The 16,304-nt window shown below is 45.4% G+C and overlaps 1 protein-coding gene across 4 annotated transcripts in view; it reads right to left on the bottom strand.

Moving 5' to 3' along the window:
* SAE1 (SUMO1 activating enzyme subunit 1) overlaps positions 1-15,685 on the bottom strand; it is a 75,514-nt gene extending 59,829 nt beyond the window's left edge. Inside the window, exons 1-2 of one of the 4 annotated variants that reach the window (XM_043598579.1) lie at positions 15,396-15,685; positions 2,385-2,496 (exon numbers count right to left, since the gene is read on the bottom strand). In XM_043598579.1, the coding sequence (XP_043454514.1) occupies positions 2,385-2,496; positions 15,396-15,493 (210 nt within the window). In that variant the 5' untranslated portion in view covers positions 15,494-15,685. The remainder of the gene's footprint in view (positions 1-2,384; positions 2,497-15,395) is intronic. The other 3 variants (XM_043598580.1, XM_043598581.1, XM_043598582.1) reach the window with 3 other exon arrangements.
* Positions 15,686-16,304: the final 619 nt, after the last annotated feature.

Raw genomic sequence — 16,304 nt, forward strand, 5'->3', positions numbered from 1 at the left:
CACGATCCCCATCCGGTTTCATTTTCCCACACCAAGGGCCTGCCTCCATGTTTAGAAACCATCCTTCCCTGCAAACAAATTCTCCCTCCAGATGCCTCTAGGGGGCACTGTGGTTGGGGAAATGTCAAAAAGGCAAGAGCTCAGACTGTTAATAATCTGGCGGCTTGCCTGCAGGAATTTCTTTCCTTAGAAGGTTTTGAATTCAAGTCAAAAATCAATTTGTGACTGTGATATTAAGTGAGCCAACCCACGTGTCTTCACTGGAGAAGAATTAAAAAAAAAAAAATCCAGGTATGATTTTTCTCCTAAAACCCAAACAAGATGAGCTTTAAAAAATTTCATTTGGGGGGCACCTGGGTTGCTCTGTAGGTTAAGCAGCCGAGTCTTGATTTCGGCTCAGGTCATGATCTCACGGATCATGAGATCAAGCACAGAGTGGCTTGGGATTCTCTCTCCCTCTCTCTCTGCCCCACCCCCATGCACATGCGCGCTCTCTCGCCGTCTCTCTCTCTCTCTCTCAAAATAAATGTTTTAAAATTTTCATTAACATTTACCTTCTTCCACAGAGCCTATACCACACTCTGTGTGTGGTAGTTACCATGTATGAAACAGGACCCTTATTCATTGCCTATAAGGAAAGACACTAATAGTATCATGTGATGACATAATCTTCAGAGGTTTTGGGGTTTGTTTTATTTTTATTTATTTATTTTTTGAGACAGTGAAAGCGCAAGCAGGGGAAAGGCAGCGAGAGAGAGGAACAGAGGATGTGAAGCGGGCTCTGCCCTGACAGCAGAGAGGCCAACGTGGGCCAGGACTCACAAACTATGAGATCACGACCTGAGCTGAAGTCAGACGCTTATCCGACTGAGCCACCAAGGTGCGGCGCCCCTAAAGTTTTATTTTTTAAAAGGGGGTTGCACCTGGGTGGCTCAGTCGGTTAAGCACCCAACTTTGGCTCAGGTCATGATCTCGTGGTTGACAAGTTTGAGCCCCACATCAGGCTCTATGCTGGCAGCTCAGAACCTGGAGCCTGCTTTGGATTCTGTATCTCCCTCTCTCTCTCTGCCCCTCCCCTGCTCATTCTCTCTCTCTCAAAAATGAATAAACATTAAAAAAAATTGGGGGGGCACCTGGGTGGCTCAGTTCATTGAGTGTCCGACTTTAGCTCAGGTCATAATCTCGTGGTTGACGAACTGGAGCCCTGCTTCAGGCTCTGTGCTGACAACTCAGAGCCTGGAGCCTGCTTCGGATTCTCTGTCTGTGTGTCTGTCTCTCTGTCCCTCCCCTGCTCATGCTCTGTCTTTCTCTGTCTCAAAGATAAAATAAACATTAAAAAACATTTTTTTTTTTTTTAATTTTTCTTTCAACGTTTATTTATTTTTGGGACAGAGAGAGACAGAGCATGAACGGGGGAGGGGCAGAAAGAGAGGGAGACACAGAATCGGAAGCAGGCTCCAGGCTCTGAGCCATCAGCCCAGAGCCCGACGCGGGGCTCGAACTCACGGATGGCAAGATCGTGACCTGGCTGAAGTCGGACGCTCAACCGACTGCGCCACCCAGGCGCCCCAAAAAACATTTTTTTTTAATAAAATAAAAATACTGTCCAAAAATACAGGCGAGAAAATACCGATAAAAAAATATAAAAACTGATCTCTATAGAAGCCAGGTAGATGGGGTGTCAAATGCTATTCTACTTCTGTATATACTTAAGTTTTTGTATAAAAGACAATTAAAATGTTTTTTTGAAAATTAAAATGTTATAGCATGAGAATGTAGAGAAAGAAGTTATTTTCACCTTGGAGAAACTGGTCAGAAAAAGCTACACAGGAGCTGGGAACGACTATTATAGCAACAATTAAATGGTCTATGATGTAATTAATTATCAGATGCTTACTACATGCAAGCACTATGCTAAGCAGTCTGCATAGATCCTCTCTGATCCAACATTTTTCAAAGAAGCTCTCCTGAGACAGCTTTCAAACGTACAGATTCCTCCTGAGCATCATCTCAAACCTTCTAAAGCCGAATCACTCAGGGTAAAGGCTAACCTGTGACAAAGCCCCAAGGCAATTCTGCACTTTTAATTAGTCATGCAGGTGGTGTACAGGTACAAGGAAGAAAACCACCCCCTCTCCTCCCCACAGTAACCCTCCAAGCGAGAGATTAACTACACTTTACAGACTGGCAAGCTCAAGGAGAGTGGTCGACCACCTAGGATGTGCCAGTGCCATTGGGCCAAAGGCCACAGCTCCACTAATGCCAGCCCTCCTTGCACAGCTTGGCGGGGGCATGTAGGAATTCAGAGTATCTCCAAGTGTTTATATTTATACTAAAGAGGGCAGACTGTGAAGAAAGAGTGTTGAGGTGGCCAAACATCTCACCTGTTCAGGATCCAACATGGTCAGTCCTTTCACTCCCGCCAGAATGAGATTCTTGGCAATTTCAGCCCCGAGTCCTTTCATGCCGACAAGAAGCACCCGCGAGGCCCGCAGCCTATAAGGCAGACAACTGTTAACCGGATGCCACAGAACAGTGGAAGCTTCACCGAGTCGTTAAGAACAAGCCAAAGCAACAGCGAAGTAACTTTGGTTTTCATTAAATGCACGGAAGCACCAAGGCCTCAAATCTAGGAAAGAGGCTCTAATCCATCCTACAAAGAATTCATTCAATAAACATTTACTGGGGCACCTGGGTGGCTCTGTCGGTTAAGCGTCCGACTTCGGCTCAGGTCATGATCTCACGGTCTGTGAGTTTGAGCCCCGCGTCAGGCTCTGTGCTGACGGCTTGGAGCCTGCTTCAGATTCTGTGTCTCCCTCTCTCTCTGCCCCTCCCCCGTTCATGCTCTGTCTCGCTCTGTCTCAAAAATAAATAAACATTTAAAAAAATAAAATTAGGGGCGCCTGGGTGGCGTAGTCGGTTAAGCGTCCGACTTCAGCCAGGTCACGATCTCGCGGTCCGTGAGTTCGAGCCCCGCGTCGGGCTCTGGGCTGATGGCTCGGAGCCTGGAGCCTGTTTCCGATTCTGTGTCTCCCTCTCTTTCTGCCCCTCCCCCGTTCATGCTCTGTCTCTCTCTGTCCCAAAAATAAATAAACGTTGAGGGGCGCCTGGGTGGCGCAGTCGGTTGAGCGTCCGACTTCAGCCAGGTCACGATCTCGCGGTCCGTGAGTTCGAGCCCCGCGTCGGGCTCTGGGCGGATGGCTCGGAGCCTGGAGCCTATTTCCGATTCTGTGTCTCCCTCTTTCTGCCCCTCCCCCGTTCATGCTCTGTCTCTCTCTGTCCCAAAAATAAATAAACGTTGAAAAAAAAAATTTTTTTTAAATAAAATTAAAAAAAAATAAAAATAAAAATAAACATTTACTAAGCACCTACTGTGCCAGGCACTCTTCTCAGGTATAGAAATATATCAGTAAACAAAATAGACATAATCCCTGTCCTCCTTGAGCTTACATTTTATGATAGAGGTAGACAAATATATGATATACCAAAAAGTGATGAAAATCAGGGGCGCCTGGCTGGCTCAGTCGGTAGAGCATGTGGCTCCATCTCAGGGTCGTGAATTCAAGCCCCACGTTGGGCGTAAAAAAGTGATGAAAATTGGGGCGCCTGGGTGGCGCAGTCGGTTAAGCGTCCGACTTCAGCCAGGTCATGATCTCGCGGTCCATGAGTTCGAGCCCCGCGTCAGGCTCTGGGCTGATGGCTCAGAGCCTGGAGCCTGCTTCCGATTCTGTGTCTCCCTCTCTCTCTGCCCCTCCCCCGTTCATGCTGTCTCTCTCTGTCTTAAAAAAAATAAATAAATGTTGAAAAAAAAAAATTAAAAAAAAAAAAGTGATGAAAATCAAGCAGGATATGGATCGAGAATGATGGAGGATGCTATTGCATGCAGACTGAAGGCCTTTCTGAAAAGGTGCTGAGCAAAAATCAAAATGAAATGGACAAATATACAGATATTTGGGAGAAGAGCATTCCAGGAAAGAAAACAACAAGTGCAAAAGCCCTGAAAGCAGACGGGTGCACAGCATGTTTCAGGGACAGGAAGGACAGAGCGGCTAAATAACAGCGAGGAAAGGGAAGAACAGTAGGAGACGGGTCACAGACGGAACCGGGGCCACGTCATGAAGGCTCTTACAGGTATTGTAAGGGCTGGATCTTACTCTGAGCACCATAGAAAGCCATGGGATGGGGGACCCTTGGGGGAAGGGTGTCCCAGTTGAGAGAGGGGACGATGGCCCAGACTGGTATGATAGCAGGAAGAGGAGGTGAGAAAAGTTACTATCTAGGCTGTCACACACAAGCAAAACCGTAGCAGCATGAAAGAGGGTGTATTTGGAAAGTGTTCGGATCATCCTAGTCTGTAAAGTGACAAAAGATGAGACTAAATGAAGGTAGTCAGAGGTTGGGCTGTCTCAAGAAGTCCAGAGTTAGGGGTGCCTGGGTGGCTCAGTTGGTAGAGCGTCCAACTTCGAGTCAGGTCACGAGCTCACGGTTCCTGAGTTCAAGTCCCATGTCGGACTCGCTGCTGTCAGCCTGTCAGCGCAGAGCCAGAGCCCACTTCAGATCCTCTGTCCCCTTCTTTCTGCCCCTCCCCCACCTGCGCTCTCCCAAAACTAAATAAATATTTAAAAAAAAAGAAAAAGTCTGGACTTAAATCTGAGGTCAGTGGAAAGCAGTATAGCTCCACGAAATCTTAGCTGAAAGAAACCCCTTGACCCAGAAGTGTTTCACAATCAGAATTTTTCAGAATTGGTTTACATCACGTACTATGAAACAACCCCATCAGGGTCTTGGGCCGCACTCTGTAATCAAACCCATTAATATTTTTGCAGCAAATGTATGACTATTCACACTGAAAAGGGATAGTTAGAACTAAGAACGATCTCCCATAAATTCAAGTTTGGCTGGCTGAAGAGTTTGCTCTTAATTTATGAAATGAGCCCATTTTCAACTTGTACTAGTATTAGGGAGAACATGCAGAAAAGAAACTCTTTCAAAAGTAGTCCTAAAAATTAGGAGCACTTGCATGTAATTAGAGGCCTTTAATGAGGATGGTGGCTGATAAGAGGTCCTGCACTGATTCTTGATACTAGAGATACTGAATTTCCTTCACTAATACAATCAAAGGGTAAAATGTGGGGAGGGAGAGAATAGGGACAGAATTTCCTTCAAAGGCCTATGTCTGGGTCTCAGCTTCTCTGTTATCGCTTTTATTCTATGGGGACCTTCCACCATCAACCACAGGCTAGCGGACACGAGCCTTTCAAGTGACAATGTCACTTCGTTAGAATAGGAGGGAATTGGAAAGAGGGCCTACAAGATACAAGCAAGGTAAATAACATGCTAGCAAAGCGTACATTGCTTACCAAAGATTTATACCAGTGGGTGGAGAAAGAAAGGCCATGTGGCTTTCCAGAGGAGCTCCAATCCCTCCAGAATCAGCATATACTGACAGGCAATGTTTCCAAAAAGAACCTTTGATATCAGAAAGGCTGAACACTCTTGCATTTGGCTGTACCTTCCAGGGCTCTGGAGTCACTGTCGGTCTACAAGTCTTCCCTGACACTGCCCCTCCCGCACCCACCCCAGAATTCCAGAATGCCAAGTTCCCTTTCAGTCCAAGAATGGCCCAGATTGGTCCAGCTCTCTTCTGGGAAGCCGTATCTTCAAACAATACCAACAGCCTCCTCATCCCTAGACCCCCCCTGAATTCTTCTCAGGCTCTGTTCTCTCTGGCGTTCCTTCCTCAAAGGGCACTGCTAATCACTAAATGCCCTCTAGGTCTGGAGACAGGTTTGAATTCTGGTTCTGCCACTTCCCAGCTGGGTGACATGGACAAGCTGCACAAGCTGTCTGAACTTCAGGTTTTTCATCTGTAAAATGGGGATACCAGAGCTGACATCTTGTCAATGAATCCCCTTGACAACCTGGTAAAATTGTGTGCAAAAGCATCTAGCATAATACCAGGCACGTAACAGATGCTCGATATGTTACTTCAACTTACTGAACTCCTCTATCCCACTCCTAATTACCAAAAGGGCTTAGTGGTAGGTGTGACTCTGATTTTCAAAAAAAAAAAACAAAAAAATCTCACAAAAAAATTCTAAAGCTGCATTTAAATTCCTTCAGTACTGGCTCCCTTCCACCTGCCCAGCCTTCTCCCCTACCACCACCAGATTACCGCCACCCAGACCTGCCTTCCATTTATTACCCCCCCACACCTGTCAACTTTACATCCCAGCATTCCACACACCTGAAATGCTCTCTCTTCCTCTCTAGGCCAAGTCAAGCTTGTCCCCAGGCTTCAAACCCCAATTCAAATGCCATTTCCTCAAAAAGTCCCCCTCTCTATGGCTGACTGAAGTACGCGCTCCCTCCTCTGAGCTCTTAGAGCACTGCAACATATAAATGTCTCTGACATAAATCACATTTAGCCACGTGGCCTCTCCAAGATCCCTACATCCTACACAGCTCTAGACTCTGACTGCTTGGGAGGTTTTTTTTTTTTTTCAACTGCCATCAACACTGAAGATCACATTTGTATTTTTAATCCTTAACCATGCTAAAGACCCTGAGCCGACAGCTTACTTATGGCTCAATTACACGAAAAATACTTAAAATAGTACCTGACACATAGTCAACACTTAATGAATGGCAGCTATTAGTATTCATATCTGATGTATGAATACTTCTAGGAATTAATCCTACAGAAATACTCTGGTGTGCACAAAGATCACATCCGTCCACTTCCTTTCACCTCCACAGACACCATCGCTTCTCACCTTCGAAACTACAACAGCTTTACACCTGGTTTCCCTGCTTCCATTCTTGTCCCCTACAATCTGCTGTCCCTGCTCAGGAAGAGAGATCTTTTAAACCAGTTTATGCTGCTCTCCTGCTCAAATCTTTCAGTGGTTCCCTATGCAAGTTCCTTAACCCAAAGCCCTGCATACCGCTCCCATCTTGGATCGTCCTATTCTCCCCACTGCTAATTTGCCCACAGCCAGGCTCCAGCCTTTGGACTTCAGCATTAGCTGTTCTCTGCTTCTTCCCCCATTTTTTGCACGAGCAATTCTTTAGGTCAACTCAACTGTCACCACCTTAGAAGCCCACACTGGCCACTTAATCCGAAATTATGTCCACACCCTCTTCTATCTGGAATTTGTTCATATGTTCACTGTCCACTTCTCCATTTGAATGTAAGGTCCAGAAACCACCGTATCCCTAACACCTATGACTATGCTTGGCACTTAGTTTACTGTTACTCAAACAGCTGCTGAATTAATAGAATACATTAAAAGAAACCCAGCTGTCCATCCGCAGAATTACATAAATCTACTACATAATAAAATAGTAACAGTTAACATTTACTGAAACCTCACTATGTGCTGGGGCCCTTGTCTGACTCAATCAGTAGAGCATACGACACTTGATCTTGGGGTTAAGTTGGAGCCCCGTGTTGGGTGTAGAGATTACTTAAAAATAAAGTCTTAGGGGAATCTGGGTGGTTCAGCTGGTTAAGCATCTGACACTTTGATTTCAGCTCAGATCAAGACCTCACCGTTCTTGGAATTGAGCCCTGCATCGGGCTCTGTGCTGACAGCGAGGAGCCTGTTTGGGATTCTTTCTCTTTCTCTCTCAAATTAAATAAATAAATAAATAAATAAATAAATAAATAAATAAATAAATAAATAAATAAATAAAAATATTTTTTAAAAACCTCACTCCGTGCTAAGCACTCTTCACACGTATTATGTTATTTAATCCTCAGGGCAATCTTATGAGCTGGTAACTTCTTATCTCTATTTTGCAGCTGAGAAAACAGGCACAAAGAGGTCAACTAGCTTACCCCAGATTACATAGCTGGGAATTGGCTGATAATCAGCTACTTGGTAAGGGCAACAGTAAGAGAGAGCAATTAAGATCCGGGGCTCTGAGGCCACACTGCCCTGATATGTATATACCATGGAAAACTAGGTAGCCATCAAAAAAAAAAAAAAAAAAATAGGTAACACTTACTAAATACTTACTGTATGCCCAGCATCATTCTAAGCAATTTATGTATTCAACTCTTCAAGAAAAGGCACTATTACTCTCATTTTGCAGAGAAGAAAACTGTAGTTTGTAATAGGCAAAATAATGCACCCCCACGAGCCAAATGCAGGTAACTTCTAGATGCTAGAAAAGTCAGACAGATTCTCCTCTAGAGCCTCCGCATGGAACATGGCCCTGTCAACATCTTGATTTTAGCCCAGTGGAACTGATTTCAGACTTCTGACCTTTAGAATTGTAAGAGAATAAATTTGTGTTGTTTTAAGCCACTAAATGTGTGGTAATTGTTATAGCAGCAACAGGAAACTAATACACTGAAAAGAGAGTTATAGAACTTACCAAATATTGGGGTGCCTCGGTGCTGGGTGGCCCAGTCAGCAAAATGTCTGACTCTTGATTTTGGCTCAGGTCATGATCTCACGGTTTGTGGGTTCAAGCCCCACATCCGGGCTCTGTGCTGACAGCACAAAGCCTGCTTGGGATTCTCTCTCTCTGCCGTTCCCCCACTCACTCTATCTCTCTCTCTCAAAATAAATAAGAACTTAATAAATAAAATGCATCAAAACAACAAACAAACAAACTTGCCGAAAATCACACAACTGCCAAATGGCAAAGCAGGTATCAACTTAAGCAATATTGCTCCAAAGTCTGTGGTCTTCAAGTTATATTGCCTCTCGGGGCACCTGGGTGGTTCAGTCAGTTAAGTGTCTGACTTCAGCTCAGGTCATGATCTCACAGTCCATGAGTTCAAGCCCTGTGTCAGGCTCTATGCTGACAGCTCAGAGCCTGGAACCTGCTTCAGATTCTGTGTGTGTGTGTGTGTGTGTGTGTGTGTGTGTGTGTGTGTGTGTGTCTGTGTCTCTCTCTCTCTCTCTCTCTCTCTCTCTCTCTCTCTGTCCCCCCCCCACTCATGCTGTCTCTCTCTCAGCAATAAACATTAAAAAAATATTTTTAAGTCATATTGCCTCTCAATACCACAAATAATGTAAAATTACATTGATATATTCTGTATATAGTCCACTGATAACAACAATGGTAGTAGTTACCCTCTACAGAGGGCTCACTAGGTTCGAGGCATAAAATTATACATAGCACCTCACTGAAACCTTAATTGTGGTTCTTTGCCATTTTTCTTTTGGAAAAAAAGCATACACATCCTAAGTATTGCATAAGATGTCTCTTTAGAAGTCCAAGGGGCTCCACAGACCCCAGAGTACACTATCACGCTTCCACAGGAAAGGATTCATGTCTGCCTAGAGTATAAAGAAAACAGAGGCTCAGAAAAGGTGCCCAAGCTCTCCCAGGTAGTTAAGTGGCCAGAACTGGGATGAGAATACAGTTCTGACCACAATCTATGAGTTTTCCTCTTTCAATGTCTCTTCCACGTTGCCTTGCACACAAGTAGGTTCTAAATAAATATTTGCCAACTTTGCTCTCTCCTCTTTGACCTCTGCCACAGGAATACCTCTTAAATTTCTGGGAAGGAATGAACAGAGCCTTTATATCACAATCTCTGAATTCACAATACACACTACAAGTTAAGTCAAGCCAAGTGAATTCCACTCATGGTTAAAAATTCCTAAGACTACCAAATTCACATTCATTTTATTGAGTCTAATTGTGTGACGACAGTGAGTCATAAAAAAATCTGGTATAAGACTATTTTAAGTAGGGTAAGCACAAAGACCTCAGGCCAGAGAGAGGTTTAGCATATTTGAGGAACAGAAAGATTCAAGAGCTCAAATGAAGTGAGCCAGAGAGATATAGGCAAGATCAGACAGGGCACGGCATGGAAGGTAATGAATTTTAAAAGCTTTGGATTTTATTCTGAATATAAGAAGAAATCACTGGAAGGCTTTATGCAGAGAACTGTGTGATCTGATTTTTTTTGTTTGTTTGTTTGTTTAATCAATCTGGCTGCTGTGGGGAGACTGGATTATAAAGAATCACAAGTGAAACAGGAGAGCAGTTGAGAAGACTACTGAGGTGACCAATCAGAGATAATGAGGGTAGCTTGGAATAAGAAATAAAGAAAGGTGGCTGAGATCCTTTGAGTCAGAGTACACAGGACTTGACAAGGGACTGGACATGGGCCCAAGGGACAGAGATGAATAAAGAACTCTTAAGTTTCTGGTCTGTGCAACCAGATAAATGGTAAAGCCAACAGCATTTGGCAGATTGGACCACTTTCTCCTTCAGAGATAATCTCACCTTCACTTAACAGCAAAGTACTTTTCATTCAAATCTACCATCTTGTTCCATCCAACTGCCCATTCATTAAATTTACTTCAATGTCTTGTCAAAATCCAAAACAGAACTTAAGGCTGCTCCCCACCACAATCTGCTCAGGCAAATCTACTCCCCTTACAATCTTCCTCACCCTTCTGGAGTCTCCACTCACCCCACTGACTTTTACTTTACATTGGCCTTATTTATCTCAACCTCTTTCCTATGTAGCTTCCCTTCTCCTGTTGCTAGTGACTTATACTTGTCAAATAACTGTAACTATAATTTACTCAATGCTTTCTGTGCATAAGCACTATTTATGCATTATCTATTATTTTTATTTTTTAAGTTTTTATTTATCCATCTAAGTAATCTCTACACCTAACGTGAGGCTCAAACCCACAACCCTGAGATCAAGAGTCACACACTTTTCTGACTGAGCCAGCCAGCCAGGCATCCCTTGCATTATCTCCTTTAATTCTCAACTATCTTATAATGTAAATTCTATTATCTCCACTTGACAAATGAGCAAACTGAAGCAGAGAAGTTAAGAAATGTATCCAAGGTTAAATAACTAAGAATTTTTGCCGCTGAGATTCAAACTGAACTATTAATCACTATCGACACTACAATAAATTGGTCCTTAAGTGAAACAATCAGGATTGGTCCCTAAGACACAGTACGTACTCAGTCACTATTATGGCAAATGTGTGCCTACGGAATCAACTGAAGTTCTTTTGAAGAGTGGCAGTGTTGGATAATGAGGCTTTGAAATCAGGAAAGTTTTTGTAGTACCTTTTTTGTAAAGTCAAAATTTCAGAGTTGAAAGAGTCCTTAAAAATTTAGTCACACTCACTCCTCCTTTTTGCAGATGTGGAACTTAAGGCCAACAAACTTTGTGACTGACCCAAGGTCAAGAGAGCTGGTTAGCAGAACTGGATTGAACCCAGGTTTCTTGAATTCCTAGATCTTTGCAACGTACAATCATTTCATCATTCGACAAATACATGTGAATGTCTACAAATTTGCAAGCACTACAAATTGAATAAGACCAGTCAAACCCCTATTTTAATTGTCAAACATTTATAAAATGCTTGCCCTCATAGAGCTTATCATCTACTTTGCTCTTTTGGGTCACCCTCCGTCCTTCCTCACTCTTAGATACGGGATCAACTGCTACTGAGTGCAAGAAACATCAGACATGCCTTGGTTGTGAAAGGCAGTGCAAAAACTGCTGAAGCATGCATTCTGAAAACACACACAGCTGCCAGCCTCAACATCTTCCTTTATGATTATTTGACTGAAAGAATGAGCCCCGATTGTGGAAAATGAGCTGAGGGAGGGGAAAGGGAGTCACTTAGATTCAACTCCTGTTTACTTGGTGCATAACCTTGGGAGCCAGCTCTCATTCCTTGAGCCCCATCCATAAAGTGGGCTACGTCCTACAGCAAAAAATGGAAAGTCGCACCTGTAGGGCCAGGCAAATCAGATCAATGAGGGAAGTTGAACTGATGGAGACAAGGCTAGAGAACCACGTGCCATGTCAGAGGTGGCCTCTGCTTGGCTCCAACCAATGTGGAATATCCGATCTTTCCATTCTTCAGGAGATGACAGAATTCAGAAATTACCAGATTGCAGAAGAGGGGTGCTTGGGTGGCTCAATCAGTTAAGCATCGACTCTTCATTTCGGCTCAGGTCAAGATCTCATGGTTCGTGGGTTTGAGCCCCACGTTGGGTTCTGCACTGACAGTGCAGAATCTGCTTGGGATTCTCTCTCTCTACCCCTCTCCCACTTGTGCACTCTCTCAAAATAAATAAGCTTTAAAAAATTATAGAAATTTCCAGATTGGGGAATGGGGCAGGGGGAGGGACAGAGAGAAACACATTTCTTTTCCACCTTTTCATTATAAAAATTTGAAACACAGAAAAGTAAAAAGAATAGTTAGCATTTTGCCTTTTACCCATACACTTTCACCACAGCATGTCACAACTTTAACATGCACCTCCAAAAATGGGACACTCTCCTTCATAACCATGTTATTATTACCACATCTAGAAAATAATTCTCAAATATCTAATGGGGGGGGCACCTAGGTGGCTCAGTCTGTTAAGCGTCTGACTCTTCATGTGGGCTCAGGTCATGATCTCATGGTTTGTGAGTTCGAGCCTGACTTTGGGCTCTGCGCTGACACTGTGGCGGAGCCTGCTTGGGATTCCGTCTTTCCCTCTCTCTGCCCCTCCTCCATGAGTTCTCTGTCTCTCTCTCTCTGTCTCTCAAAATAAATAAACCTTAAAAACATAGAGGAGCATCTGGGTGGCTCAGTCAGTTAAGCGTCCAACTCTTTATTTCGGCTCAGGTCATGAGCTCAAGGTTCGTGAGATCGAGCCCTGTGTGGGGCCTGCTTGGGATTACCTCTCACTCTGTTCCTCCCCTGTGTACGCACGTGCTCTCTCTCTCTCTCCCAAAATAAGTAAACTTTAAAAAAAATTTAAAAATATATATATATCACCTAATAGGACTGAATATTCAAATCTCCACTACTATCTAAAAGACGTTTTTATAGGAGTTTTCTTTTTGAACCAAGATCCAGTGAAGGTTCACATTTTGCATCTGGCTTCACCTCTTTATGGTTTTTAAGCCTAGAACACTCCCTTCCTTTGTTGTTTCCATGACATTGACTTCTGGAACAGAACCAGTACAGTTGTCTTATAAAATGCCCCACATCCTGGACATCTTATCATTACCTCAATGTTCTTTAATCTGTTCCTCTGTTCTCTGAAAGCATGATTAGGCTAAAAGATATTCAGCAGGAAAACTTCACAGATGACACACTGAAGTTCTTATTTCACCACATTAGAGGGTGCACTGTTAATAATCACTTCCAAAGGCAATAAATTTGTTTTTAATTTTTTTGTTTGAATATTTCCTTGGCCTTAGGGATTCTAAGTCATTAAGTATTTTTAAATGAAGTCAATTTCTTGCTTTTTTAAAGGTTTTATTTTTAAGTAATCTCTACCCCAACTGTGGGGCTTGAACTCACAATCCCAACATCAAGAACCATATGCTCCACTGACTGAGCCAGCCAAGCACCCCAATTTTTGTCTCAAATTCAGCCAATTCTCTGGATTTTCAAATGTTGGCAACTCATTTCAAAAAATTTTAAACACTGTGTGAAAGATACAGCCCAATTTTTAACTGCTAGACCCTATGAATTCCCTGGAGGGCCCTTTTGGTTATTACTCTCCTTTTCAGTTTTCTGATAAACTTGGTCCAAACATCACGCAGAATCAGCAACAAAACGGTTGCCAGAATGTAGTCGGCCATTTCCTAGGCCACCTTCCATTTCACATTTCCAGGTCTTCAGAATTCTATTCCACCTGGAATTTCCTTAGAGGCAAGTCAATTTGCTTTGTGCAGCCTCTTTCTTGTCTGTACAGGGGGAAATCACTGCTCTTCCTACTGCAGACAGCTGCTATGAGACTCAGTTGAAAAATGTACATGGGGGGGGGGGGCACTTGGGGGGGCTCAATCAGTTAAGCATCCGACTTCTGCTCAGGTCATGATCTCGAAGCTTGTGAGTTGAAGCCCCGCGTTAGGCTCTGTGCTGACAAGCTCAGGGCCTGGAGCCTGCTTCGGATTCTGTGTCTTCCTCTCTCTGCCCCTCCCCCCACTTCAAAAATAAATAAACGTTAAAAAATTTTTTTAATCAAAAACTAAAATAAGTAAAATAAAATGCACATCTGCTCCAGTGACTCCTATGCTCAAAACTTTCCCATGGGTTTCTCGGAATAAAAAAGCTACACACCTCGGGGCACCTGGTTGGCTCAGTCGGTTGAGCCACCAACTTCGGCTCAGGTCATGACCTCACAGTTTGTGAGTTCGAGCCCCGCGGCGGGCTCTGTGCTGACAGCTCAGAGCCTGGAGCCTGCTTCGGATTCTGTGTCTTCCTCTCTCTCTGCCTCTCCCCCACTCATGCTCGCTCGCGCGCTCTCTGTGTCTCAGAAATAAACATTTAAAAAAAAAAATTTTTTTTTTTAAAGCTACACCTTATTTGCTTCCAACCACCTTGCTTCTTTGCTTGTCTCTCTCATTTGCCAAGCATGCTCTGGCCTCCAGAATTTTACACTGTTTTCTCTCTCCTAGCGAGCTTCTTCCATATGGTTCTTTTCCTTCATACAGGTCTGTGGCTCAATGAAGGCCTCTCCAGAGGCCTTCCCTGGCCTCCCTATCAAAATAGCTCTCCCACCTCAGCATCCTTTAAAGATCCTCTTACCCTGCTTTATTTCTCTCTCAGCACTTGCACTGCCTAATATGTTATTTATGTTAATTGCTTCCCCCACCAGAAATGCACGCTCCATGTGGGCAAAGGATGCAGCTCGCTAACATTCGCTAAGCGCCAAGAAAAAGCGATCGTGGCAGGTACTTAATATTTGATAAAACCAATCAACCCTTTCGAAGACCTCCTTCCCCCCCCATACCCGAGGTATGCCCAACCTTAGCGCCCAGTCCTCTCGAGACACACCCTCATACCTAGGCATAAGCAACCTCTTCGTGCACCTCCAACCCCTGGCCTCCCCGAGCTCCTTAAGATTCCCACTTGAAATATGTTGCTGCAAAACTCCTCAAAAACCCTCCTCCTTTCATAGCGGCCCACCCTTTCGAAGCCACAAGAACGTAAATTCGCGCGCGTTCGGTTCGCCAGTTCCCCCCAGCGTCCAAGAGATTCCCACAATCCACGAATGAATGAACGACGCCCCCCTTCATCCTCCCCCTGCACGGCCGGCCCCTCCTCCTCCCTAAGCAACCCCCCCCCCCGCATCATTCCCTTTGGGCGCCTGAGTCCCTGAGTTTGAATCGTCAAGCAGGACTCCCCCGCCGCCCCTTCCAGAGGCCCTCCCTCGGAGCGACCCTCCCACCACCCTGGGAGGTCCCCGCTTCCCTCAGCTTCCAGAAACACCGCTAACCGACCCCTCCAGTCCTCTCAGGAAGGCTACCAACCCCGGGCACGTAATTCCCGCCTCCGCGCTTCAAATCCGACCCTCCGGCTCCGCGAGGGCGGCGAACGCCTCAGGCCAGACGCCCCCAACAGCCCCTCAGCCCCGCGAGCCGCGCCGGCCCTGACCGTTTCTGGGCCTCCAATCCCCACAGACGGATCTGCCGGTCATACTGCGCCGCCTCCTCCTCGCTGATGCCGCCGCCGGCCTCTTCCTTCTCCACCATGGCGCCGGCTCCAGCTGCCTGCACTCGGGTCCTGCCCACGGCAACCGCCCGCCGGCCCCACGCGCCGCCAACCGCCGCCGGCCGCGCGCCCGGGCCGCGTCTGCGCCTGCGCCAGGGAACGCGCCTGCGCAGGACCTCCTCCACGGCCCGGCCCGCCCCTAGAGCCTGGGACCACGCGAAGCTCGCCCGCCTGAAAGGCGGGCAGGCAGGACTGTCGGCCACGTGACCGGGGCTCCAGCCAATCCTGGCCCAAGAATGGCGCGATTCCCCGCCCCCCTTTCTTCCCCCCCCCCCCACCCCGTCGGTAAATATCCAAGTGCTCACCTAATGGGGCTTTTTAGTTTTTATTTATTTATTTTTTTACTTATGGGGCTTTTTAAATCAGCAGATTTTTATCTAGCACCTGCTGAAATCCCGGTAGTGGAGGCGTTGGGCAATAGAGCAGCGAATAAAATAGAGCCCTGCCCTCAGGGGGCTAACGTTCTTTCGAGGAGAGCCCAAAGACAAATAGAAATCAGACCGTGAGAAATGCTGTGGAGAAAAGTAAGCCCGGATGGGACCACAGGGTTCCAGGAATGGCCAGAAAGAAGCTTCTCGCAGAAAGGGGATATTGAACCGAGATCTGGAGGGACTGAAGAAAACAAACGGCAATGGAGCATTTCTGGTCAGGGCAGACAGCAGGTGCAAAGGCCCTGAACCTGGAATGTGCTAGCATAGCTGAGGAACTTTGGAGAGGGCAAGGTAGCTGGAGCAGAGTGAGAGGATGGGCAGTGGTAAGAGGTGAAATCATAGATGAAGCAAGTGGGGCATC

The sequence above is a fragment of the Prionailurus bengalensis genome, chromosome E2 (assembly GCF_016509475.1).
Source record: "Prionailurus bengalensis isolate Pbe53 chromosome E2, Fcat_Pben_1.1_paternal_pri, whole genome shotgun sequence".
Taxonomy (NCBI): Eukaryota; Metazoa; Chordata; class Mammalia; order Carnivora; family Felidae; genus Prionailurus; species Prionailurus bengalensis.